Consider the following 27,416-nt stretch of genomic DNA (forward strand, 5'->3'; position numbering starts at 1 on the left):
ACCGGTAAATAATGGTTTACGGGGAAAAGTTTTTCCTAATCTTAAAGAAAAGAAATACAAGAAATTAAAGATAAATTACGGAATGGAAACGCGTTTCAAAATGAGTTATTTCCCCAAATAAATGTGTCTTTGCGATAATGATATGTGGTTTTAACTTTCTAATCTTGTTTCTTAAATTTTGAATACCTTTCTGAAACTATTAAATTATTGCATTATAAACATAGTATTTTAAAAATGGCTGCCATTGTAATAAGTTCAGCTTTGCCTTAGTTAAAGAAATTTGAATATTAGTCATATCTATAATGTTTATACACAGTTTCTCTGTTAGAAACTCTCAACACGTTTGAACATTTGTTATTAAAGAATGTGTAGGCACTGCTAATCATGGTAGAAGAAGTCCAAAGCTTTATAAGAGTGTGCTGAATGGTTGCTATGCTAAATTCTAAGCGAAAACTCCAAGAAATTGAGTGAATATTCAGATTTCATTAGTTCATAGAAATTGAAGATGGTTTCCAGAGTAATTTAAATTGAAAACAGAAATAAATGATATCCTACTAGTGTTTGGAAGTTTATAAAAATTCAGCGATTTGACTTCAATTTACTGTTTGAATATTTATGGAATAAGGCCTCGAACCATATAACTATATTAAACAAAGTTATGTAAGTTCAATGGTTATTTAAAATGAACACAAGGCAAGGAAATATCATTATGTTACTTGCGCTACCTGTGAATCTAATCCCACAGTAAACAGCATGAGGAAGAAGAGAGCCGACCAGAGCTGAGGTACCTGGAGAGTAGCCAAGGCCTCCGGGTACACAATGAACGCAACTCCAGGTCCTTAAACATTCAAAACGTGATTACTGGAAAAATATCAACATCATGTTACACGTCAAGAACACACCTGAATTCCATGTCCAGCATGTATCGTTTATACTTCCTCAATCGCTAGTGTGTAGAAACTCTTTGTGTGCTTGTACCGTTACTTTAGAAATATCTTAATGACGTCACCTTTTTCATCAAACCGTCATTTCAAAAGTATCTGTCTTTCACTCCCTCCTTCCTCTTTCTTTCTTTCTTTCTTTGTCTAGAGATAGAGAAGTTCATCGTCAAAACATAAAACTTCACCGAGCTTATCATCGTAATTCTAACATTTACCTTATTGACGTGCATATATCCCGCCAAAATTAATACAAATCTAGTATTTGGTTTGAGGAAAACTACCTAACGAGCTGTCAGACTCCCAATACACTCTACACTCCAATCTCTCAATAACCTGACTCCAGACTCTATATACACTCAAGACTCCACGTCTCGTGACCCGTCCAAAATCCAAAACACCGCCTGCTCTCCGTCTCCTAATTCGTCATACATGTACTACATATACACTCCGGAATTCCTATCTCCGGACACATCAGACACCATAAACACTGCAAACTTTCTATCTCCTTCAATATCAGGCTTAAGAAGAATTCAAGACTCTCACTTTCCATATACGCCCTACTCACATACGAATGGATATTAAACCCATCAAAAAAAGCAATACTATAATTCATATATCAAGTTTTTATTAGATTGGTCGAAAACGGAGAAATCGGAAAGAAGAAATATGCTGTATGACGAGCAACAACTCTTTCAAAATCGTCGAATCTATATTCCGAAATTAAATACACAACATGGTGTCCTGATTATAAAGTCTATCAGTTTTAAGGAAGTTTGGTTGAAAACTTGGTAATATAGATATATGACTTTTCTGACGCTTCTTAATATTCCGTGACGAATTGATCCGACCGTGGTTTAGATGTCACCTATCGTCGATGAAGCAGAAGGCGTCTATTAGTTCGATGGACCTAGTCTGATTCTTTCTGTATATCAAGTCTCTAATAACTTTAGATTATTTTTTTACTCAGTTTTTGGTCCTAATTGGTATTTGGTTTACACTTTTTTTTTTTTTTTTACCTTTCTCCCCTTTTTTTTAGATAAATGTAGACTGTGCCATTCAATATACAGATGCAAGGGATCCGAAATAGGCTGTATGGGCAAGTAAGGATAATTATTTTGAAAACTCAACGTATATAAATCGAACTCTATATTTCGTATTTTTATTTAGTTCAGAGGTCAACAAGTCCTTAAAACTGGTATTTTTCCTCCTCACTCTATTTCCCTTTGCTGGTTATCATACTTAGTCAAGGGCCGGTCTGCCTCTCTTTGAATCACCGTGTGTCCGGTTATTCGTGTGTGTGCTTGACTGTTTGGCAAATTAAGCGAACCTCTTTGCTCAATCATATTGTGCACTGTCCCTATATGACATTTCTGCCTCCTTTTCTGGCCACTTTTCATTTATACAAAATATAATATCCCTAGCCCAAGAATTTTTTATAATAACATTTTGTCAATTCTGTTCTTTCAGTATTTTGATATCTAAAGGAAAAAGAGGTTAGAGAAAAAAAATCCAAAAATTGGCATATGCAGCGAATCATCTAGAAAAAAAATTCTCTTGTTCTAGGAAAGATTAAGTCTTAAATAAAAAAAGGGCGGAACTCGAGTTATGTCTTGGTCATCCTGTTACTTGAATAAATAAAATGTGAAACAAATAATGGAATGTCATGTTTGGAAAAAATGTGAAACAAATAATGGAATGTCATGTTTGTGAGCAACTTCACACGAAAAAACAATATGCAAGATAATTATATCAAAAATAGCCTTTTTTCAAAAGCAATTGTACATGGATTTTAGTAATGCAAACAGATTGCGATTTTGTTCATAGATCCCATTAAAAGTGCATGGGGTGATGGAAGTATTTAACATAAGTGTAGAGGACCATGCAATCACATTTGCACTCGAGAAGAAGTTAAAGCATTGTTTAAAAGAGTATTTGATGAAGGATGTACACGAACACACGTCAAATTTATCGTGCGCCAATTTCCATCGTTTCCTCCTGCACTGAACAAAGAAAACACTCAAAAGAAGTTTAAAGATACATCTGATTATACAGTTAAGAAATAGGTAAATTGGAATACACTTTATGTTTGTTCATAATAATGAATGCTTTGGATAATTAGAATCTTTTGTTTGTAGCGATCATTTTGTTACAAATATATCACAGAATGGTGAAATAAAGGAATCTCAACACCACAGAGACGTTTTGTGTGATTTACTATCTACATGTTTCGGCCTGCTATGCGGCCATTATCAGGACCATATCATAGCAGCAGGCTGAAACATATAGACAGTAAATCACACAACACGTCTTTGTGGTGTTGAGATCATTATGATTTATATGTAAGGAGCTCTATTGAATCCACTCACGGTTCCACATTAGGAGGGTATTATCACCAATTATATATTTTTAAATATCTCACAGGTAATAACCTAGACAATGCACCTCACCGAAGCTAGATGTAATGTATGTATGTGTAATGGGATAGTTATGTAGATCAGCCCTGTTGCCACAACACAACAATATATGTGACTATATTTACCTTGGTCTACCACATCTGCCATAGATAAGTTCGCCTCCTGTGCCATGTAGCCTAACGTGACAAACACCACACAGCCAGCGAACCAACTGGTGAAGGCGTCAAATATCGGAATTATTATCGCATCTCTGAAAAAAGGAATATATAGAACATGTTGTAGTGTTACGTGAAGCTAATCAACTGGTAACGTGTCAAATGTTGGGAGCATCGTCACATCTTAGCATGTATACACATCTAATGGAATTAACGTTTTCACCATAAGTGTGGAAATTTCCTTATTCAATATTACCAATTTAAAAGCTAAGTTTTATGTAGAGTGCTTTAATAGAAAATTGTCAACTTTAGACAGACTCTCTAACAAACCGAAGTGCCTAATCGCTGGACACAGTCAGTCCTGCTACACCCATCCCTCTCTCCAGCCTAAAGAAAATGCGAGACCATATATCACCCTGGTAAAATACCGTCTCGGCTAAGCAGAATTTCTCTTTAGCTCATTCGGTAGAGCGTACGACTAGTAAGCCAGAGGTCCTGGGTTCGACTTCAAGCGGAGCCATTGAAAAAATAATGACCTCTGTTACACTTGTATTACCTTGCTGGGTTATGAATTCAACAGTAAAACCTAATATGACTCACCTGCCGGAGAATTTATGATATAGATATTTTTGTGACTTGCCTATAAATGTTGTTATGGAACTTGTTATGACTGGCCAATGCAATGAGGGCACTGGAAGAAAGACTTAGAGAGTAGATAGTCTGTGACGCGGCATCCACCCAAACCTGCAAAATGAAACAAGGAAGTGTACTACCAGATATGTGATTGGCAGCTGTCAAAAAGTAACCTGTCATATTTGTTACAAAGTGAGTTATTTTAGCAAAAGTGCATTAATTTTGATCAGCATGATAAAATGTTTCTTGCAAAAGAAAATAACATTAACGTTTCAAGTCGAGTTTAACAGAAATCCAGCAATGACAATCAAGCATTGAGTTTAAAATATAATTGACTGAACATATAGAAAAGGCTAAATATCCAGTTTGTTTATGACAAAATAAATATATGATAAAGATTAGGATTTACGGTAAATTTTAGGAGCTCTTCCCATCTTGGCACCATGTAATATTTCAGTCCCTGTAATGATCCAGGAAGGGTGAGACCCCGGATTAAAAGGATCAAGAGAAACACGTAGGGGATCGTCGCCATCACGTACATCACCTGATTGACAAAAAAGACAAAGACGGCATAATGAACGCTTAGTTTTTTTTATTGTAATCCTATTGGTCTATAGTTATACATTTCGGATACACACTATAGCTATAAGTATTTATGTGATATAGACTATAGTAGAGTCTCGTTCTGGGATTCGGACAAGGTGGCTCCCAGCAGCCTAGCAAGCAATGTCTGTACACGTCTGCGAATAAACCCAAATGGATCGTTTTCTGAGTTGTCATGTCATTCTCAAAGGCTAACAATTCTAACCGATGTTTTCCACGTTGGAATATTTTTTTTCAACCTTGAACAAAATTGGGATTAAAATGCCAATCTTTATACTAAGAACGAATCTATAACGGGTTCCGCTTTGGTACACGCATTTACAATGACTCTTTGGTTATTTAACAATATAACTTACGGTCCTATGTTGTGTAAGCATGTATGATATGTTTATTGTTGTGTATGTATTTATGATATGTTTATTGTTGTGTATGTATTTATGATATGTTTATTCTTGTGTATGTATTTATGATATGTTTATTCTTGTGTATGTATTTATGATTGTTTCTACATCGGGAACATATATATAAAGGATTTAGAAGTTCTTTTTACACAAACATTAAAAGTTTCTATGTGACGTTTCGATAACTAGTACGGTATGTACACTGTCACCTTCATCAGACAAATGACCAGTGAAGCGTATGCACACAAAGGTGTAAAATGTGTACGAGTTGTCCACACAATCGATGTCGATTCGGTACATATATAACAACTATTGTACATACGCTTACAGTGTAGCCGAATCGACATCGAATTTGTATGACAACTCGTACACATTTTACACCTTTGTGTCATCTTATATCATCCAACATATAGCTTACTTTATGTGTAACAGTCAAAATCAGAGAGTTTACCAACAGTAATAAATTGTATATAATCACAAACTCTGAAGTAATCACTTACATAAATATGGAAACTTAATATTCCTTGTTTAAAGTGCTATCATAATAAAAGTTCCTTTGATTATTCATTTTCCTCTAGTGTTACTAGTGTAGAGTTGTTTTCGATGTTGTGTTACGTGTATAGAGTTGGTTCCCGTGTTACGTGTGTAGAGTTGGTTCCCGTGTTATGTGTATAGAGTTGGTTCCGGTGTTACGTGTGTAGAGTTGGTTCCCGTGTTACGTGTATAGAGTTGGTTCCCGCGTTACGTGTGTAGAGTTGGTTCCCGTGTTACGTGCATATAGTTGGTTCCCGTGTTACGTGTGTAGAGTTGGTTCCTGTGTAGTGTTACGTGTGTAGAGTTGGTTCCCGTGTTACGTGTGTAGAGTTGGTTCCCGTATTACGTGTGTAGAGTTGGTTCCCGTGTTACGTGTGTAGAGTTGGTTCCTGTGTTGTGTTACGTGTGTAGAGTTGGTTCCCGTGTTACGTGTTTAGAGCTGGTTCCTTTGTTGTGTTATGTACGTAGAGTTTGTTCCTGTGTTGTGCTACGTGTCTATAGTTGGTTTCTTGGTTGTGTTAGGTGTGTAGAGTTGGTTCCTGTGTTGTGTTACGTGTGTAGAGTTGGTTACTTGGTTGTGTTACGTGTGTAAAGTTGGTTCCCGTGTTGGGTTACGTGTTTAGAGTTGGTTACTTGGTTATGTTACGTTTGTAGAGTTGGTTGTGTTGTGTTACGTGTGTAGAGTTGGTTCCTGTGTTGTGTTACGTGTGTAGAGTTGGTTCCTGTGTTACGTGTTTAGAGTTGGTTACTTGGTTATGTTACGTGTTTAGAGTTGGTTGTGTTGTGTTACGTGTGTAGAGTTGGTTCCTGTGTTACGTGTATAGAGTTGATTCCTGTGTTACGTGTGTAGAGTTGGTTCCTGTGTCACGTGTTTAGAGTTGGTTACTTTGTTGTGTTATGTGTGTAGAGTTGGTTCCCGTGTTGTGTTATGTGTTTAGAGTTGGTTACTGTGTTGTGTTACGTGTGTAGAGTTTGTTACTTGGTTGTGTTACGTGTGTAGAGTTGGTTCCCGTGTTGTGTTATGTGTTTAGAGTTGGTTACTGTGTTGTGCTACGTGTGTAGAGTTGGTTCCTGTGTTGTGTCGTGTGTGTAGAGTAGGTTCCTTTGCTGTGTTAAGTACGTAGAGTTTGTTCCTATGTTGTGTTATTTGTGTAGAGTTTGTTCCTTTGTTGTGTAATGTGTGTAGAGTTTGTTACTTTGTTGTGTTACGTGTGTACAGTTGGTTCCTGTGTTGTGTTACGTGTATAGAGTTGGTAACTGTGTTGTGCTACGTGTGTAGAGTTGGTTCCTGTGTTGTGTTACGTGTGTAGAGTTGGTTCCCGTGTTGTGTCACATGTTTAGAGTTGGTTACTGTGTTGTGCTACGTGTGTAAAGTTGGTTCCCGTGTTGTGTCATGTGTTTAGAGTTGGTTCCCGTGTTGTGTTAAGTGTATAGAGTTGGTTACTGTGTTGTGCTACGTGTGTAGAGTTGGTTCCTGTGTTGTGCTACGTGTGAAGAGTTGGTTCCCGTGTTGTGTCAAGTGTTTAGGGTTGGTTACATGGTTGTATTACGTGTGTAGAGTTGGTTCCCGTGTTGTGTTACGTGTATTGAGTTGGTTACTGTGTTGTGCTACGTGTTTAGAGTTGGTTACTTGGTTGTGTTACGTGTGCATAGTTGGTTACCGTGTTGTGTTAGGTGTTTTGAGTTGGTTACTGTGTTGTGCTACGTGTTTAGAGTTGGTTTCGTGGTTGTGTTACGTGTGCATAGTTGGTTTCCGTGTTGTGTTAGGTGTATAGAGTTGGTTACTGTGTTGTGCTACGTGTGTAGAGTTGGTTCCTGTGTTGTGCTACGTGTGTAGAGTTGGTTCCCGTGTTGTGTTACGTGTGTAGAGTTTGTTACTTGGTTGTGTTACGTGTGTAGAGTTGGTTCCTGTGTTGTGCTACGTGTATAGAGTTGGTTCCCGTGTTACGTGTGTACAGTTGGTTCCCGTGTTACGTGTATAGAGTTGGTTCCCGTGTTACGTGTTTAGAGTTGGTTCCCGTGTTACGTGTGTTGAGTTGGTTCCCGTGTTACGTGTATAGAGTGTGTGTAGAGTTGGTTCCCGTGTTACGGGTATAGAGTTGGTTCCCGTGTTACGGGTATAGAGTTGGTTCCCGTGTTACGGGTGTAGAGTTGGTTCCCGTGTTACGGGTATAGAGTTGGTTCCCGTGTTACGTGGGTAGAGTTGGTTCCCGTGTTACGTGTATACAGTTGGTTCCCGTGTTACGTGTGTAGGGTTGGTTCCCGTGTTACGTGTATAGAGTTGGTTCCCCTGTTACGTGTGTAGAGTTGGTTCCCGGGTTACGTGTGTACTGTTGGTTCCCGTGTTACGTGTATAGAGTGTGTGTAGAGTTGGTTCCCGTGTTACGCGTGTAGAGTTGGTTCCCGTGTTACGTATATAGAGTTGGTTCCCGTGTTACGAGTGTAGAGTTGGTTCCCGTGTCACGTGTTTAGAGTTTGTTCTTATGTTGTGTTACGTGTTTAGAGTTGGTTCCCGTGTTACGTGTACAGAGTTGGTTCCCGTGTTACGTGTGTTGAGTTGGTTCCCGTGTTACGTGTATATAGTTGGTTCCCGTGTTACGTGTATACAGTTGGTTCCCGTGTTACGTGTATAGAGTTGGGTCCCGTGTTACGTGTATAGAGTTGGGTCCCGTGTTACGTGTATAGAGTTGGTTCCCGCGTTACGTGTGTAGAGTTGGTTCCCGTGTTACGTGTATAGAGTTGGTTCCTGTGTTACGAGTGTAGAGTTGGTTCCTGTGTCACGTGTTTAGAGTTTGTTCTTATGTTGTGTTACGTGTTTAGAGTTGGTTACTGTGTTGTGCTACGTGTGTAGAGTTGGTGCCTGTGTTGTGTCGTGTGTGTAGAGTAGGTTCCTTTGCTGTGTTAAGTACGTAGAGTTTGTTCCTATGTTGTGTTATTTGAGTAGACTTTGTTCCTTTGTTGTGTAATGTGTGTAGAGTTTGTTACTTTGTTGTGCTACGTGTGTAGAATGTGTTTCTATGTTGTGTTACGTGTGTAGAGTTGTTTCCCGTGTTGTGTTACGTGTGTAGAGTTGGTTACCGTGTTGTGTTACGTGTGTAGAGTTGGTTCCCGTGTTGTGTTACGTGTATAAAGTTGGTAACTTGGTTGTGTCACGTGTTTAGAGTTGGTTACTTGGTTGTGTTAGGTGTGTAGAGTTGGTTCCTGTGTTGTGTTACGTGTGTAGAGTTGGTTCCCGTGTTACGTGTGTAGAGTTGGTTCCCGTGTTGTGTTACGTGTGTAGAGTTTGTTCCTTCCCGTGTTGTGTTACGTGTGTAGAGTTGGTTACCGTGTTGTGTGTTACGTGTGTAGAGTTGGTTCCTGTGTTGTGCTACGTGTGTAGAGTTGGTTTCCGTGTTGTGTCAAGTGTTTAGGGTTGGTTACTTTGTTGTGGTACGTGTGTAGAATGTGTTTCTATGTTGTGTTACGTGTGAAGAGTTGTTTCCCGTGTTGTGTTACGTGTGTAGAGTTGGTTACCGTGTTGTGTTACGTGTGTAGAGTTTGTTCCTATGTTGTGTTACGTGTATAAAGTTGGTTACTTGGTTGTGTCACGTGTTTAGAGTTGGTTACTTGGTTGTGTTACGTGTGTAGAGTAGGTTCCCGTGTTGTGTTACGTGTGTAGAGTTTGTTCCTATGTTGTGTTACGTGTATCGAGTTGGTTACTTGGTTGTGTTACGTGTGTAGAGTTGGTTCCTGTGTTGTGTTACGTGTATAGAGTTGGTAACTGTGTTGTGCTACGTGTGTAGAGTTGGTTCCTGTGTTGTGCTACGTGTGTAGAGTTGGTTCCTGTGTTGTGTCACATGTTTAGAGTTGGTTACTGTGTTGTGCTACGTGTGTAAAGTTGGTTCCCGTGTTGTGTCACGTGTTTAGAGTTGGTTCCCGTGTTGTGTTAAGTGTATAGAGTTGGTTCCTGTGTTGTGCTACGTGTGTAGGGTTGGTTCCTGTGTTGTGTCACATGTTTAGAGTTGGATACTGTGTTGTGCTACGTGTGTAAAGTTGGTTCCCGTGTTGTGTCACGTGTTTAGAGTTGGTTCCCGTGTTGTGTTAAGTGTATAGAGTTGGTTCCTGTGTTGTGCTACGTGTGAAGAGTTGGTTCCCGTGTTGTGTCAAGTGTTTAGGGTTGGTTACTTGGTTGTGTTACGTGTGCATAGTTGGTTCCCGTGTTGTGTTAGGGGTATAGAGTTGGTTACTGTGTTGTGCTACGTGTGTAAAGTTGGTTCCCGTGTTGTGTCACGTGTTTAGAGTTGGTTCCCGTGTTGTGTTAAGTGTATAGAGTTGGTTACTGTGTTGTGCTACGTGTTTAGAGTTGGTTACTTGGTTGTGTTACGTGTGCATAGTTGGTTACCGTGTTGTGTTAGGTGTATAGAGTTGGTTACTGTGTTGTGCTACGTGTGTAAAGTTGGTTCCCGTGTTGTGTCACGTGTTTAGAGTTGGTTCCCGTGTTGTGTTAAGTGTATAGAGTTGGTTACTGTGTTGTGCTACGTGTTTAGAGTTGGTTACTTGGTTGTGTTACGTGTGTAGAGTTGGTTCCTGTGTTGTGTTACGTGTGTAGAGTTGGTTCCTTTTAATGTTATGTCGGTAGAGTTGGTTACTTTGTTGTGGTACGTGTGTAGAGTTGGTTACCGTGTTGTGTTACGTATTTAGATTGGTAACTTGGTTTTGTCACGTGTTTAGAGTTGGTTACTGTGTTACGTGGTTAGAGTTGGTTCCCGTGTTGTGTCGTTTGTGTAGAGTAGGTTCCTTTGCTGTGTTAAGTACGTAGAGATTGTTCCTATGTTGTGTTATTTGTGTAGAGATGGTTACTTTGTTGTGGTACGTGAGTAGAGTTGGTTACCGTGTTGTGTTACGTATTTAGAGATGATAACTTGGTTGTGTCACGTGTTTAGAGTTGGTTACTTGGTTGTGTTATGTGTGTAGAGTTGGTTCCCGTGTTGTGTTACGTGTTTAGAGTTTGTTCCTTTATTACGTGTTTAGAGTTGGTTCCTGTTTTGTGCTATGTGTGTAGAGTTGGTTCCTGTGTTGTGTAACGTGTTTCGAGCTGGTTATTTGGTTGTGTTACGTGTGTCGAGTTGGTTCCCGTGTTGTGTTACGTGGTTAGAGTTGGTTACTTTGTTGTGGTACGTTTGTAGAGTTGGTTGCTTGGTTGTGTTTTGTGTATAGAGTTGGTTACTTGGTTGTGTTAGGTGTTTAGAGTTGGTTCCCGTGTTGTGTTACGTGTGTAGAGTTGGTTCCCGTGTTGTGTTACGTGTGTAGAGTGTGTTCTTGTGTTGTGTTACGTGTTTACAGTTGGTAACTTGGTTGTGTTACGTGTTTAGAGTTGGTTCTTGTGTTGTGTTACGTGTGTAGAGTGTTTTCCTGTGTTGTGTTATGTGTATAGAGTTGGTTACTTGGTTGTGTTACGTGTTTAGAGTTGGTTAGCTACGTGTGTAGAGTTGGTTCCTGTGTTGTGTTATGTGTTTAAAGTTGGTTCCTGTGTTGTGTTACGTGTTTAAACTTGGTTCCTGTGTTGTGTTACGTGTGTAGAATTGGTTCCCGTGTTGTGTTACGTGTTGTGTAGAGTTGGTTACCGTGTTGTGTTACGTGTGTAGAGTAGGTTCCCGTGTTGTGTTACGTGTGTAGAGTTTGTTCCTATGTTGTGTTACGTGTATCGAGTTGGTTACTTGGTTGTGTTACGTGTGTAGAGTTGGTTCCTGTGTTGTGTTACGTGTTTAAAGTTGGTTCCTGTGTTGTGTTACGTGTGTAGAATTGGTTCCCGTGTTGTGTTACGTGTTTAGAGTTGGTTACTTGGTTGTGTTACGTGTTTAGAGTTGGTTCCTGTGTTGTGTTACGTGTGTAGAGTTGGTTCCCGTGTTGTGTTACGTGTTTAGAGTTTGTTACTTGGTTGTGTTACGTGTATAAAGTAGGTTACTTGGTTGTGTTACGTGTTTAGAGTTGGTTACTGTGTTGTGGTACGTGTGTAGAGTTTGTTCCCGTGTTGTGGTACGTGTGTAGAATGTGTTTCTATGTTGTGTTACGTGTGTAGAGTTGGTTCCCGTGTTTTGTTACGTGTGTAGAGTTGGTTCCCGTGTTGTGTTACGTGTGTAGAGTTTGTTCCTATGTTGTGTTACGTGTATAGAGTTGGTTCCTGTGTTGTGTTACTTGTATAGAGTTGGTAACTGTGTTGTGCTTCGTGTGTAGAGTTGGTTCCTGTGTTGAGCTACGTGTGCAGAGTTGGTTACTTGGTTGTGTTACGTGTATAGAGTTGGTTACTGTGTTGTGCTACGTGTGTAGAGTTGGTTACTGTGTTGTGCTACGTGTGTAGAGTTGGTTCCTGTGTTGTGTTACGTGTATAGAGTTGGTTACTTGGTTGTGTTACGTGTATAGAGTTGGTTACTGTGTTGTGCTACGTGTTTAGAGTTGGTTACTGTGTTACGTGTGCATAGTTGGTTCCCGTGTTGTGTCGTTTGTGTAGAGTTGGTTCCCGTGTAGTGTTACGTGTTTAGAGTTGGTTTCTTGGTTGTGTTACGTGTGTAGAGTTGGTTCCTGTGTTGTGTTACGTGTGTAGAGTTGGTTCCCGTGTATTGTTACGTGTTTAGAGTTGGTTACTTGGTTGTGTTACGTGTGTAGCGTTGGGTCCCGTGTATTGTTACGTGTTTAGAGGTGGTTACTTGGTTGTGTCACGTGTTTAGATTGTGTTACGTGTTTAGAGGTGGTTACTTGGTTGTGTTACGGGTTTAGAGTTGGTTGCTGTGTTCTGCTACGTGTGTAAAGTTGGTTCCCGTGTTGAGTTACGTGTTTAGAGTTGTTTACTTTGTTGTGTTACGTGTGTAAAGTTGGTTCCCGTGTTGTTTTGTGTAGAGTTTGTTCCCGTGTTGTGGTACGTGTGTAGAGTTTGTACTTGGTTGTGTTTCGTGTGTAGAGTTGGTTGCTTGGTTGTGTTTTGTGTATAGAGTTGGTTACTGTGTACGTGTGTAGAGTTGGTTCTGTGTTACGTGTGTAGAGTGCGTTCCTGTGTTGTGTTACGTGTTTAAAGTTGGTTCCTGTGTTGCGTGTTGTTGTGTTACGTGTGTTGAGTTGGTTCCTGTGTTACGTGTGTAGATTTGGTTCCCGTGTATTGTTACGGTTGTGTTACGTGTGCATAGTTGATTCCCGTGTAGTGTTACTTGTGCTACGTGTGTAGAGGTGGTTCCCGTGTTGTGTCGTTTGTGTAGAGTAGGTTCATTTGCTGTGTGAAGTACGTACCGTGTTGTGTTACGGTTAGAGTTGGTTCCCGTGTATTGTTACGTGTTTAGAGGTGGTTACTTGGTTGTGTTGTGTTACGCGTATAGAGTTGGTAACTGTGTTGTGCTACGTGTGTAGAATTGGTTCCCGTGTTGTGTTTCGTGTGTAGAGTTGGTTACGGTGTTGTGGTACGTGTGTAGAGTGTTCCCGTGTTACGTGTATAGAGTTGGTAACTGTGTTGTGCTTCGTGTGTAGAGATGGTTCCTGTGTTGAGCTACGTGTGCAGAGTTGGTTCCTGTGTTGTGCTACGAGTGTAGAGTTGGTTCCCTTGTAGTGTTACGTGTTTAGAGGTGGTTACTTGGTTGTGTCACGTGTTTAGAGTTGGTTCCTGTGTCACGTGTTTAGATTGTGTTACGTGTTTAGAGGTGGTTACTTGGTTGTGTTACTTGTGTAGAGTTGGTTCTGTGTTACGTGGGTAGAGTTGGTTCCTGTATTGTGTTACGTGTGTAGTGTTTGTTCCTGTGTTAAGTGTGTAGAGTGTGTTCCTGTGTTGTGTTACGTGAGTAGAGTTTCTTCCTGTGTTACGTGTGCATAGTTGGTTCCCGTGTTGAGTTACGTGTTTAGAGTTATTTTCTTGGTTGTGTTACGTTTTTAGAGTTGGTTACTGTGTACGTGTGTAGAGTTGGCTCCTGTGTTACGTGTGCATGTTTAGAGTTTGTTCCTTTATTACGTGTTTAGAGTTGGTTACTGTGTACGTGTGTAGAGTTGGCTCCTGTGTTACGTGTGCATAGTTGTTTCCCGTGTAGTGTGTAGAGTTTGTTACTTGGTTGTGTTAAGTGTGTAGAGTGTGTTCTTGTGTTGTGTTACGTGTTTCGAGTTGGTTATTTGGTTGTGTTACGTGTTTAAAGTTGGTTCCTGTGTTGAGCTACGTGTGCAGAGTTGGTTACTTGGTTGTGTCACGTGTTTAGAGTTTGTTACTTGGTTGTGTTATGTGGGTAGAGTTGGTTCCTGTTGGTTACCGTGTTGTGCTACGAGTGTAGAGTTGGTTCCTGGGTTGTGTTACGTGTATAAAGTAGGTTACTTGGTTGTGTTAAGTGTGTAGAGTGTGTTCCTGTGTTGTGTTACGTGTGTAGAATTGGTTCCCGTGTTGTGTTACGGGTGTAGAGTTGGTTCCTGTGTCACGTGTTTAGAGTTTGTTACTTGGTTGTGTTATGTGGGTAGAGTTGGTTCCTGTGGTGTGTTACGTGTGTAGAGTTTGTACTTGGTTGTGTTTCGTGTGTAGAGTTGGTTCTGTGTTACGTGGGTAGAGTTGGTTCCTGTTTACGTGTTTAGAGTTGGTTCCCGTGTTACGTGTATAGAGTTGGTAACTGTGTTGTGCTTCGTGTGTAGAGATGGTTCCTGTGTTGAGCTACGTGTGCAGAGTTGGTTACTTGGTTGTGTCACGTGTTTAGAGTTTGTTCCTTTATTACGTGTTTAGAGTTGGTTAATAGGATGTGTTATGTGTGTAGAGTTAGCTACTTTGTTGTGGTACGCGTGTAGAGTTGGTTACCGTGTGGTGTTACGTATTTAGAGTTGGTAACTTGGTTGTGTGTTGTGTTACGTATTTAGAGATGGCAACTTGGTTGTGTCACGTGTTTAGAGTTGGTTCCTGATTTGTGCTATGTGTGTAGAGTTGGTTACTGTGTACGTGTGTAGAGTTGGGTACTGTGTTGTGCTACGTGTGTTGAGTTGGTTCCTGTGTTACGAGTGTAGAGTTGGTTCCTGGTTCCCGTGTTACGTGTATAGAGTTGGGTCCTGTGTTGTGTTACTTGGTTGTGTTATGTGTGTAGAGTTGGTTGCTTGGTTGTGTTTTGTGTATAGAGTTGGTTACTTGGTTGTGTCACGTGTTTAGAGTTGGTTTCTTGGTTGTGTTACGTGTTTAGAGGTGGTTACTTGGTTGTGTTATGTGGGTAGAGTTGGTTCCCGTGTATTGTTACGTGTGTAGAGTTTGTTACTTGGTTGTGTTATGTGTGTAGAGATGGTTCCTTTTTGGTGTTATGTGTGTAGAGTTAGCTACTTTGTTGTGGTACGTGAGTAGAGTTGGTTACCGTGTTGTGTTACGTGTTTAGAGGTGGTTACTTGGTTGTGTTATGTGTGTGGAGTTGGTTCCTGTGTTGTGTGACGTGTGTAGAGTTGGTTACTTTGTTGTGGTACGTTTGTAGAGTTGGTTCCCGTGTTGTGTCGTTTGTGTAGAGTAGGTTCCTTTGCTGTGTTAAGTACGTAGAGATTGTTCCTATGTTGTGTTATGTGTGTAGAGTTGGTTCCCGTGCTGTGTTACGTGTGTAGAGCTGGTTCCTGTGTTGTGTGACGTGTGTAGAGTTGGTTCCCGTTTTGTGTTGCGTGTGTAGAGTTGGTTACCGTGTTGTGTTACGTGGTTAGAGTTGGTTCCCGTGCTGTGTTACGTGTGTAGAGATGGTTCCTGTGTTGTGTGACGTGTGTAGAGTTGGTTCTCGTGTTGTGTTACGTGTTTCGAGTTGGTTATTTGGTTGTGTTACGTGTGTAGCGTTGGTTCCCGTGTTGTGTTGCGTGTGTAGAGTTGCTTCCTGTGTTGTGTTACGGGTGAAGTGTATGTTCTATGAGACGTTTTGAAGTATTCTATTACCTTTCCCGAGGAATGTGTTGCGCTCCGTGTGTAGAGTTGGTTCTCGTGTTGTGTTACGTGTGAAGTGTATGTTCTATGAGTCGTTTTGAAGTATTCTATTACCTGTTGTGTTACGTGTGTTGTGTGTTTTCCTGTGTTGTTTTATGTGTATAGAGTTGGTTACCTGGTTGTGTTACGTGTTTAGAGTCGGTTCCCGTGTTGTGTTACGTGGTTAGAGTTGGTTACTGTGTTGTGTTACGTGTGTAGAGTTGGTTCCTGTGTTGTGTTACGTGTGAAGTGTATGTTCTATGAGTCGTTTTGAAGTATTCTATTACCTTTCCCGAGGAATGGATTCCTTTGAGAAGACAGAGAAATATTACAATAGACGTTGCTAATACACCAAGAAGTATCTCCCAGCGAAACGTCCCTAGAGTGTGGATCCCTTCTGTCAGTTGGAGGACATTGTTCCTGTGTAAAATGAAAAAGATAATTAAAAAAAAGTAATCTCCGACATCATATAAATAACGAATTTTTATTAGCTAACCAAGAATTGTTTTAATACAGGAGAATAAATATCACTGTTAAAGAAAACTCTGCCAGTCTCATATGTCTTTTCAAAAAAACTGGTAGCATCTTAATCATATCTGCAGATATACAACATAATCATTAAGGTTCCAGCTCAATACGACGAGAAACGATATCTATATACGTGTACATGTAGACCTATGATTCATTTTATGAACATCATTTAATTAAGAACAACACCGTTTACTTACTCCCAAAACTCTTCCGGTGGAGTTTTTCGAGACGTCGTATTAAGGTAGTCATGGATAGCAATGATTGTATCGTTCATTATCGTGGAATTTCCCGGCCCTGCGGCAGCAACATTTGTCCTAACGGAACACATTGGCGTGTTCCATTCGTTACCACATGTCGCCCAAGGGATGGGTGAGAAAAAAGACTTTCCAAAATAGTAGAGTGTCCAAGATAGTATAACGTCGTAATACATGCCAACTATAAACGTCAGTGTCATCATGCCGTAGCCAATTCCTGTATAATATCAATAACATATTCATTTACCAATACTTCTTCGTGTCCAGGATCAATGTATTAATAATAATAATTCGATGTTCTTATATACCGCTTTATCACAACCTAGTTCGTAGGTCGTCTCAAAGCGGTTCACAAATTATTAATTGTGGGTATAGGGCCTTTGCAACCCGCTAATGTCTTTCTCAACTCCCTGGGGAGCATATAGCCGGTGCTGCCATTTCGGCGCTAACAGCTAATATTCAACAATATTAGCACTGCTCAACCACGTTCTCATTTACAGCTGAGTAGACTGGAACAAACGGAGTAAAGTATCTTGCTCAAAGATACAACACAGTGCCGTGACGTGACTCGAACCCGTAACCCTTCGGTCACGAGCCCGGCGTCCTACCACTAGACTACCGTGCCTAATGTACTTCGATAAACGACAAAATAAATCACTTTCTTTAACTATTTTCACCACGTTTACCTCTGAATAAAGGGCAGCATTCCCATACTTTTCCCGGTCCAAGATTGGAGTACTGCGCATATGAGAACTGCAGAAAAACACAGGGCGTTCCGATGAGAACGAGGAACAGGAAATAGGGGATGAGGAAGGCACCTAAAATCAAACAGAAATGCTCTTTATGATATATGTAGCCATGGGCTATCATGGAGTATATTCAAAGACAATAAACAGCACGCCCTATTTGTTAGAAATGGTTGAATAAAATATGGAGAGTATGGCATATGCAGAAATTTTGAATGTTGTTTGATATTTAATATCTAGATTAGTTAGCAAGCAGTACCCAGTATCTGAATCTGTGTGACACATGACATTTCTACTTCACAATAGACTTTTTGCCTATGTGTCCAAGTGTATGGGGGGACACGAGAACATAGTCCGGCTGGGTTTAGCGAAGTATAATTTTATTCTCCAAATTATGTCCCCTATCTTCTCAATGAATATCAGTGACGGTAGTAAGAGAAAGTTAATAACTCCCTAGATCATAGAAAGATAACCAGCTCGTGATCGTATATCCTAATATTGGCGACATCAGATGAAACCCAGTCAGATAGCAAGTAAATTTGTCATTACATTTTAATGGTATACCACTAATGCAATTATGTGAATATAAAGTATGCTTAACAAAAAGCCAGATATTAAAATGTACCTTACCTTTCACAAACCATCATAAATTAACATTGTCATGTTGTATGATCGTTCTTCCAATGCATGAAAATAGTTTATATTCACGTTGAGAGGACAAGACTACATTGTGTACGTAGAAGGCACATTGTGTTATCCGGTCAATGCCAATATACACATCTCCTGATGAACCTCTAAAGAGGGGAACGTACTAGGGTATTACTAAGAATCTCTTTGTGTCATTTCTATTATATGTAACCACTCAAGGATGTTTAAAAATAAAATACCAAAAAATGGGTTGAAGTCCGTGTGGCAAGCAAAATTATAAAAAACAATAAAAATCAATTTATATCAGTACCATAAATAATAACGACAGTATGATCTAATATGGGCACTTGATAAAAATAATAATATACAGCATATATATAGCGCCCTATATAATTTGTAAAATTATTCTAAGGCGCGTAGTGCACTTTGTGAGCACTCGTAGTGAACAAGATGCACTAGACAAAACAGTTTAACGCACTACAGTATTAACCTTAGTTCACAAGTTTGTGGAAAATCTAGTGCACTAAGATGTTAACTCCAGGGCACTACATTGTTAACTCCAGTGCACTACGATGTTATCTCCAGTGCACTACGATGTTATCTCCAGTGCACACCAGTGTTAACTCCAGTGCACTACGATGTTAACTCCAGTGCACACCAGTGTTAACTCCAGTGCACTACGATGTTATCTCTAGTGCACACCAGTGTTAACTCCAGTGCACTACGATGTTAACTCTAGTGCACACCAGTGTTAACTCCAGTGCACTACGATGTTATCTCCAGTGCACACCAGTGTTAACTCCAGTGCACTACGATGTTATCTCCAGTGCACACCAGTGTTAACTCCAGTACACTACACGTTTTACTCCGGTCCACTTTGTGTGCACTCGTAGTGAACAAGATGCACTAGACAAAACAGTTTAACGCACTACAGTATTAACCTTAGTTCACAAGTTTGTGGAAAATCTAGTGCACTAAGATGTTAACTCCAGTGCACTACGTTGTTAACTCCAGTGCACTACGTTGTTAACTCCAGTGCACTACGATGATATCTCCAGTGCACTACGATTTTAACTCCAGTGCACTACGATGTTATCTCCAGTGAACAACGATGTTAACTCCAGTGCACTACGATGTTAACTCTCCAGTGCACTACGATGTTAACTCCAGTGCACTACGATGTTAATTCAATTACACTACACTGTTTAACCTAGTTTAAAAGACCGAAGTACATATTTCAATTATTTATTAATGATGTTTTTTCAAGATATGAAAATTAAATGAATAAAGAAAATTCATTTAATTTATATTTTTTCTAATAATTCTATCTTTTAACTGGATATACGTAAAAAGGAAAAACTGTAGACTATTTCGGGTAATTCAAGATTTTTTTTAGACACCTGCATGATTTAAAGGGAAAAATAATGTTACAATTTAAAAAAACAGTTAATTTGAACCATTACAGAAATCCCCCAAACTGCCCCCATAGTCGCAAGCATACATCAGAAAAGAATCACAATGGCATAAAACACCTTCATACTAAATTGAGTGAAATCGAACATTATCTGAATTTCGACCAATCTGAAGCCTCCATGTTGTTTGTATGGTAACCAAACCTATGCAGTTGAATTTGCAGTCCCCTAATACCCCTATATACCAATTTTCATAAAAATCAAACAATATATAAATTTCGACCAATCAGAAACCTCCATGTGGTTGCTATAGTTACTATGGCAATGAAACCTGTGCGGTTTAATTTGCAGTCCCCTAATACCCCTATATACCAATTTTCATAAAAATTAAACAATATCTAAATTTCGACCAATCAGAAGCCTCCATGTGGTTGCTATGAGGTTGATATGGCAACGAAACTTATGCGGTTGAATTCGCAGACCCCAAATACCCCTATGTACCATTTTTTTTTCAAAATCGAACAATATCTACCCCATAGTCGCAAAGATGCATCAGAAAATTATCGCAATTCCTTTATACACCTGCATACTAAATTTGAGTGAAATCGAACAATTTCTAAATGCGACCAATTAAAAGCCTCTTTGTGGTTGCTATGGCAACGAAGGTATGCGATTGAATTTGCAGTCCTTTAATACTCCTATATATCGATTGTTATCAAAATGGAACACTATCTTAATTTCGACCAATCAGAAGCCTTCGTGTGGTTGTTATGGCAACATAACCTATGCGATTGAATTCGCAGTCCCCTAATACCCCTGTAAACCAATTTTCACAATTGAACAATATCTGAATTCCGACCAATCAGAAGCCAGTATATGGCAGCCATTGTGTCATATTAGAACACAAATGTCGTAGTTGAGTTTGCCCTAGTAGGCCCTATTAAGGAGGGAAAAGCTTCTATCATCATTCGGTTCAGCCGTTATACGGACAGAGAACACATTTTTGACAGTAAAAGGAAACTCAAGGGTTCTGGTATACTAGTATTGGAATCGCTGACGTTATTACGCCAATCTATCGGAGGATTTTCGCCAAAAAATCAAATGAGAACGCAAAAAAATCTCATGTGAACAACAAATGACATTAATGATTTAGTTCCCGACTACATCTACAGGCCGAAACAGAGGAACTAAAACTTTTCACTTCAATCCATTTTGTCATTTAGTCAAAACTGTATATAAAAAAGTGACGTTGCATATTCTTTTTATATGTTCTCCTGCATTACATTCTCTAGAATTTCCCTGTGTGTTATAAGAGATTCCATTTCTTTCTTACGACTGGTTGTACACGTTATATCAACTGATACCAGTAACGTATTTTGCTATGACGGGTTGTATTTTTTTGTAGTTGTGTTATAAATATTGCACTATGTCAACGTAACATGTATCTCTCATATTTATCATGACTAGCTATATCATTGTCGATAAGACAAGTTGTACAAATTACTATCCGTATGCGTTATCTGAGTTGTATACAGTAGCTGGTTGAATACAATGTACATCATGACACTTAAAACACGTGGTTTTTGGTGCTATTTTTATCTTGACAGTACTACATGAATATATATCATGACATGTCGAACGCGTCAACCTGTGTGCTATATGTATATCTTCATAGATCGAACAGCGTCATCTTTGGTCAAGGTGTCACCTGAATTATACTAGCATAACTTGTTGTCTCAACTGGTCACAATTGTCATACATAGTGATATGTATATTATACTAGTTTGACGTGCTATCTCCGGTATATCTTGATTGGTTACACGTGTCATACATAGTACTCTGTATATTATACTAGTCACACGTGTCATATAAAGTGCTATATTTACATTTGCATGGCATTGTCAATACATAGCCTCTTTGAAAGCTGTGCCGTTGATGGGACGGAAATATCGCTGGGCATTGTGAGATTTGATAATGTCATTGTAAATTTGTGTGCAAAATAAAAAATAAAATAAAAAACACTTTTATTACAACGAAAACAAAACCAAGGTCTGCAATATCGTACAAAATGCACATCGGTTGAAATCACCAATGCCGGCAATGGAAACAATTTTAACGCTCATGCAATTTATCAGAAATATCGTCTGTTACACTGCACTGATCAACAGGGGTTCGTTATAAATGTCTGAAATACACATATTCTATAGACCTACTGACACATATGTTACAGACCTACTGATATGAGTCACAGCACACATAAACATTCGTCATTTCAGACATTTGTAACGAACCTGTGCTCCGTCGCAAGATCACTCACTTCAAACGCTATCAGTTTCACGCGTCTCGCATCCACGGTTCCTGATTTCTGACGACATGCCAAATAACGAGGCTGTTATAGAATCTACCGACTGTTGTCATGTTCCCATACAATCACAAATAAATTCACGCCTGGATTCTTCACAAAATGAGGGAAGAGAAAAGTTCGAATTAACTTCCAAAAATAACTCCATCGTGGAGGGCAAGGTCGGATATACGGTGTTCACTGTATTTGTCCATGCGCGAAATTTGTTCCGGGGGAAAATCGAAACAATTTCAAGTCTAGCTTTCAGCTCAGAGTTCTATTGATAAACTTAAATCACCATATAAACATATCATACGCAATTGTATTGATACTGAATTGTGGAATAAAATTGAAGTGTTTGTTAAAATTTCAAAGTACTACTTTGTTCGCCAATCAGCACGCGACAATACGCTGTTCAAACTATTGAACGAAATTGTGTGGACTGTCGATAAGGCGGGCATTTTTAATTTTAAATATAAATTATAAGTTAAAAAAGAACATAAGAGGCAGAGAAAACGTAAATATAAGTATTGAACTGTTTTTGTATGGTATTTATGATCTATTTGAATGACACAGCTTTGCAAGCAAACAACTCATAATGCGCTAGCGCGCATTATGTTGTTTGCTTGCAAAGCTGTGTCATTCAAATAGATCATAAATACCATACAAAAGCAGTTCAATGCTTAAATGTATATTATACTAGTCACACGTGTCACATAAAGTGCTATGTATATTATACTGGCTAAACGCGTTATCTCAAATGTATCTTGAATGGTCACACGTGTTTTATAAAGTGCTTTGTATATTATACGGGCAAAACTGGACATTGCAAGCAGAACTCGACCATCATATTGCCGTGGTATAACTTTTGGAAGACCAGAGAACGCATTTATACCCATTTATTGTGTAATTTTTTCCCCGACCAGCCCCTTTTAAAGTGTTATTCTATCATGTTATCTAAAGTGCTGTATGTATACCTTGACTGGTCAAACTTGTCACTTACAGTGCGCTATATATTAAACTACTTGTAGCTAAACGCGTACGCAGTATCTTCAGTGGTATATGTATTATGACTGGTAAACGTACTACCTATATACTATATATTATTTGAGCTTGAGATATACATGTATGTTCATATAGGTGTGTTTTATCACTATCTTTGTGAGGACATTCTAGCATCATACCGAACTATGTATGATATTAGGGTTTTGTGAAAACGAGTCACATGGTCTCATTCTATGTATATATGAAGATGAGGGGTATAGGCGTGTACATGTACTTTTATACATGTGTGTAGTGTTAAAGCTAGTATTGTGTGTGTGTGTGAGTGTGCGATTAAATTGAATGTGTGTGTGTGTATGATAAGGATATATGCATGTATATATTATATGACCATTGTGGTGCACTAATCCAGAAGTTATCAAACGATGCATGTGGTTCACTAATTATTTGACGGTAGTCTGGTGAAAACCGGATTATGTAGTTAGTGTTACGAACTACTTCTCGGTGTAAATATTTTACTGTCTAAATCATGGTGCACTTACGTAAACTCGCTGAGGTTTGTCTTGCGAGAGATCAACAGCTCGTGCGCTTAATGTTAAAGTAACTTCAAGCCAAATATCCATGCTCGGTATACATCCATGTGACATATCAGCACATGCAATGCAAGTACCAGCGATTTCAGCTTAAAGTGTTTTGTTCTTGTTTTTATACAGTATTTATGCTAACGTTGTCTTTAGTATATATAAAAATATCAATATTTGTAATATTATATATAATATTTCGTTAATTTTGATAAACATCTTCAAACAGTGTATTTGGATGTGTGCACGATGTGTTAAACGGTCATTGTTGTGTTGACATATTATAGTCCATGTAAACCAACACAACAATGACCGTTTAACACATCGTGCACACATCCAGATACACTGTTTGAAGATGTATATCAAAATTAACGAAATATTATATATAATATTACAAATATTGATATTTTTATATATACACATAATTCTTGGTTGGGAACAAATATATTGTCATGATAATAATAATAAATAAATAAATAATAATAATAAAGTTCATTTAACGAGGATAATACATGTTTAGGCAAAGGTTTATCTACCACATGGTCCTCAAAATTAGTAAAACATACTTAAGGTCGGTAAGATACATCAATATAGTTATAAGAAGTATTGTATATTAATATCACAGATTTATATCAATTTAAAATTACCACAGAATGAACAAGCAAGATCTGTTTGCACAAATTTGGTTAATCAATTAAATGACATTGTGCCTAATATACATATATGCTAGTATAGCAAAAAGTAAAAATTCACAGGGTGTTACGCTAATATAGCGTGATTTAAAATACAAATGCAAATTTATGTAAAATAAATGATAGTTAAATAATAAAAAAAGAACAATTTACGAGTCTTCTCCTGAAAGAATTAAAATGTTGTTTGACTTTTAAATCAGTTGGTAGACTAGTTCAAGCTTGATCATCAGAAGTTAAAAATTGTTTTGAATAAAATGAAGTTCCATTTAAGATCTGATGTCATAACACAAGAAGGTCATTAAGTATAACACGTTCTGCCTGCTTTTGAGCTTTAGACAATTTATCCATCAACTTTACAGAGCAGACAGACCGTGCAGTACAACAGTAGATACAATGTGGAAACACACATGAGTTTCAATACTTGAATCTACCCCGTACTGGTAAATAAGGACGAATGCGCCGTGATAACCATAACCATTGTCTGATTTTCGATACAGTTTTCTCAATATGACAGCTCCAGGAAAGAGAATCGTCCAGATGTACACATAAAAGTTTTTCATTTTCAACCTGTTCTATGACAATGTCACCAAGTTCAAGGTCAAGTTTAACATCATTTCTGGACAGTTTTTGTTTTGATGCAGCAACATTCATTTAGTTTTTTGAACATTGACAATCATTTTGTTTGCATTACACCATATTTTTACATTTTCTAAATCTGACTGAAGCACATGTTGGACATCTGTAACATCTGTGTGACCAGTAATACTTGATGCTACCATTGTCAGGTAGACCTGTAACATCTGTGTGACTAGTAATACTTCATGCTAAAATTGTCAGGTAGACCTGTTACATCTGTGTGACTAGTAACACTTCATACTACAGGTGTCAGATAGACCAGTAACATCTGTGTGACCAGTAATACTTGATGCTATAATTGTCAGGTAGATCTGTAACATATGAGTGACCAGTAATACGTGATGCTACAATTGTCAGGTAGATCTGTAATATCTGTGTGACCAGTAATACTTGATGCTACAATTGTCAGATAGACCAGTAACATCTGTGTGACCAGTAATACTTGATGCTACAATTGTCAGGTAGACCAGTAACATCTGTGTGACCAGTAATACTTGATGCTACTATTGTCAGGTAGACCAGTAACATCAGTGTGACCAGTAATACTTGATTCTACAATTGTCAGGTAGATCTGTAACATCTGTGTGACCAGTAATTCTTGATGCTACAATTGTCAGGCAGACCAGTAACATCTGTGTCACCAGTAATACTTGATGCTACTATTGGCAGGTAGACCAGTAACATCTGGGTGACCAGTAATACTTGATCCTACAATTGTCAGGTAGACCAGTAACATTTGTGTGACCAGTAATACGTGATACTACAATTGTCAGATAGACATGTAACATCTGTGTGACCAGACTTGTAACATCAGTGTGACCATTAATACTTGATGCTACAACTGTCAGATAGACCAGTAACATCTCTGTGACCAGTAATACATGATGCTACAATTGTCAGGGAGACCTGTAACATCTGTGTTACCAGTAATACTTGATGCTACAATTGGCAGATAGATCTGTAACATCTGTGTGACCACTAATACTTGATGCTACAATTTCCAGAGAGACCTGTAACATCAGTGTGACCAGTAATACTTGATACTACAATTGTCAGGTAGACCAGTCACATCAGTGTGACCAGTAATACTTGGTGCTACAATTGTCAGATAGACATGTAACATCTGTGTGACCACTAATACTTGATGCTACAATGGTCAGGTAGACCTGTAACATATGTGTGACCAGTAATACTTGATACTACAATTGTCAGGTAGACCAGTAACATCTGTGTGACCAGTAATACGTGATGCTACAATTGTCAGATAGACCTGTAACATCAGTGTGACTAGTAATACTTGATGCTACAATTGTCAGGTAGACCTGTAACATCTGTGTGACCAGACCTGTAACATCAGTGTGACCATTAATACTTGATGCTACAATTGTCAGATAGACCAGTAACATCTCTGTGACCAGTAATACTTGATGCTACAATTGTCAGGTAGACCTGTAACATCTTTGAGAAAAGTTATACCTAATACAGAGTCGGATCAAGAATTTTTTCTGGTGAAGGTGTTTCACTTTTCCAGATTTCAAGTGTATTTTGCATCGCTTGTGGTTAAACCATGTCATGTTGCAGAAAATAAGCTGGATGCCAGTCTTGGTCTTGTTCTTTTTCAAGAGTCTCTGTCTTAATCTTTCGTTTGTTTCTGTTCTTGTTTTTTTAAAAAAAAAAATATGCCCGAATTGAATATGCTTCATCAAAGTTTGCATTTAATAAACATTTTCAACTGTAACACATGTGCCCTGTAGCGACTACGGATCACTTGTATTGATACGAATATATCTCCAGCTTCACTGACCCACGTCAGTGATGCTGGGGTGTGTTATCAGTAACTGTTTACTATTCAACGCCGAGTTTAAAACTGATTGAGGTGGGGGAGGGTGTGAGACTTGGGCAGTGTAAACAACTAGAATCACGAATAAAGAAATTAAAATATTACATTAAGATGGTTAGTTACAATGAGAATGACCTAAAGCATCAAATAATGATTTGAACATAACGCACATCACCGCGCACACAATAAACTGAGCCTCTGGGACATCTGTGTTCCAGTAATACTTCTGTTTTATGTCGACAATATAAACCCACGTTTGTTGTAAATATGTTTTTCAGTGTAGCTTATTTTTCGACTGTTTTGTAAATTATAATAGCATTTTGTTTTAATATAGTATGGCATGCTGCACTACGCCCACGAAGTTATGGAGACACAAAAGTGTCTTATATCTTATTTGAACAAAATAAAACTTACCTCCACCGTTTTTGTAACAGATATACGGAAATCTCCATATATTTCCAAGACCAACAGTAACTCCTATACACGAAAACAAAAATTCCAGGCGGTTAGACCAGTTTCCACGACCCTGATTTGCCATCTTATCTGTGAAAAAATTTTGCTCGACTGGTAACGATCGCGGGTAGTAGCTATACATATGCTATGTCATATTATTCATAGAATATTCTCATCGCTTCAGCGCACTTACACGATATGGCTTGTGACTATGCAGTGCCAACCCCGTGTTTTTAATTGTAAAAGAAAACAAGTGTTGGCATTGTGCCCTACCTCCCACGTGTCTGTTCATATGAAGCTTTTACTTTTATATGTCTAGCTATGAAAATGACGAAATAATGCTGATCCAGTGAAATATGACAGGCATTTATTTCCACATATATTGCACGAGTCATTTCACATATGTGGGTAAGAAGGCAGCAACAAATACTCATTTAAAACCACCGAAGATAAAAGTTTAATAGACAGGTTGTAAATTGATTAATACAAAATGTAAATATAAGTATTGATTGTCATATTTTTTTATATGCATTGGTGTGTAACATACATTGGCTTACCTACCTACTTAACATGGTGCGCTAGCGCGCATCATTCAATATGTAGGTAAGCCAATGTATGTTACACACCAATGCATATAAAATATATGACAACCAATCCTTTAATATACCTACAATGCACTAACGCTACTGTTATAC

General features: G+C 38.6%; 1 protein-coding gene across 1 annotated transcript in view; it reads right to left on the bottom strand.

Annotated features, from left to right (window-relative positions):
• LOC110458892 (sodium-dependent proline transporter-like) overlaps nt 1-26,896 on the bottom strand; it is a 32,924-nt gene extending 6,028 nt beyond the window's left edge. The window contains exons 1-8 of the mRNA XM_021510857.1: nt 26,683-26,896; nt 17,057-17,188; nt 16,314-16,587; nt 15,873-16,005; nt 4,553-4,687; nt 4,151-4,254; nt 3,481-3,605; nt 726-838 (exon numbers count right to left, since the gene is read on the bottom strand). Coding sequence (XP_021366532.1) covers nt 726-838; nt 3,481-3,605; nt 4,151-4,254; nt 4,553-4,687; nt 15,873-16,005; nt 16,314-16,587; nt 17,057-17,188; nt 26,683-26,863 — 1,197 coding nt within the window. The 5' untranslated portion in view covers nt 26,864-26,896. The remainder of the gene's footprint in view (nt 1-725; nt 839-3,480; nt 3,606-4,150; nt 4,255-4,552; nt 4,688-15,872; nt 16,006-16,313; nt 16,588-17,056; nt 17,189-26,682) is intronic.
• Nucleotides 26,897-27,416: the final 520 nt, after the last annotated feature.

Source organism: Mizuhopecten yessoensis, unplaced genomic scaffold, assembly GCF_002113885.1.
Source record: "Mizuhopecten yessoensis strain PY_sf001 unplaced genomic scaffold, ASM211388v2 scaffold9847, whole genome shotgun sequence".
Lineage (NCBI taxonomy): Eukaryota > Metazoa > Mollusca > Bivalvia > Pectinida > Pectinidae > Mizuhopecten > Mizuhopecten yessoensis.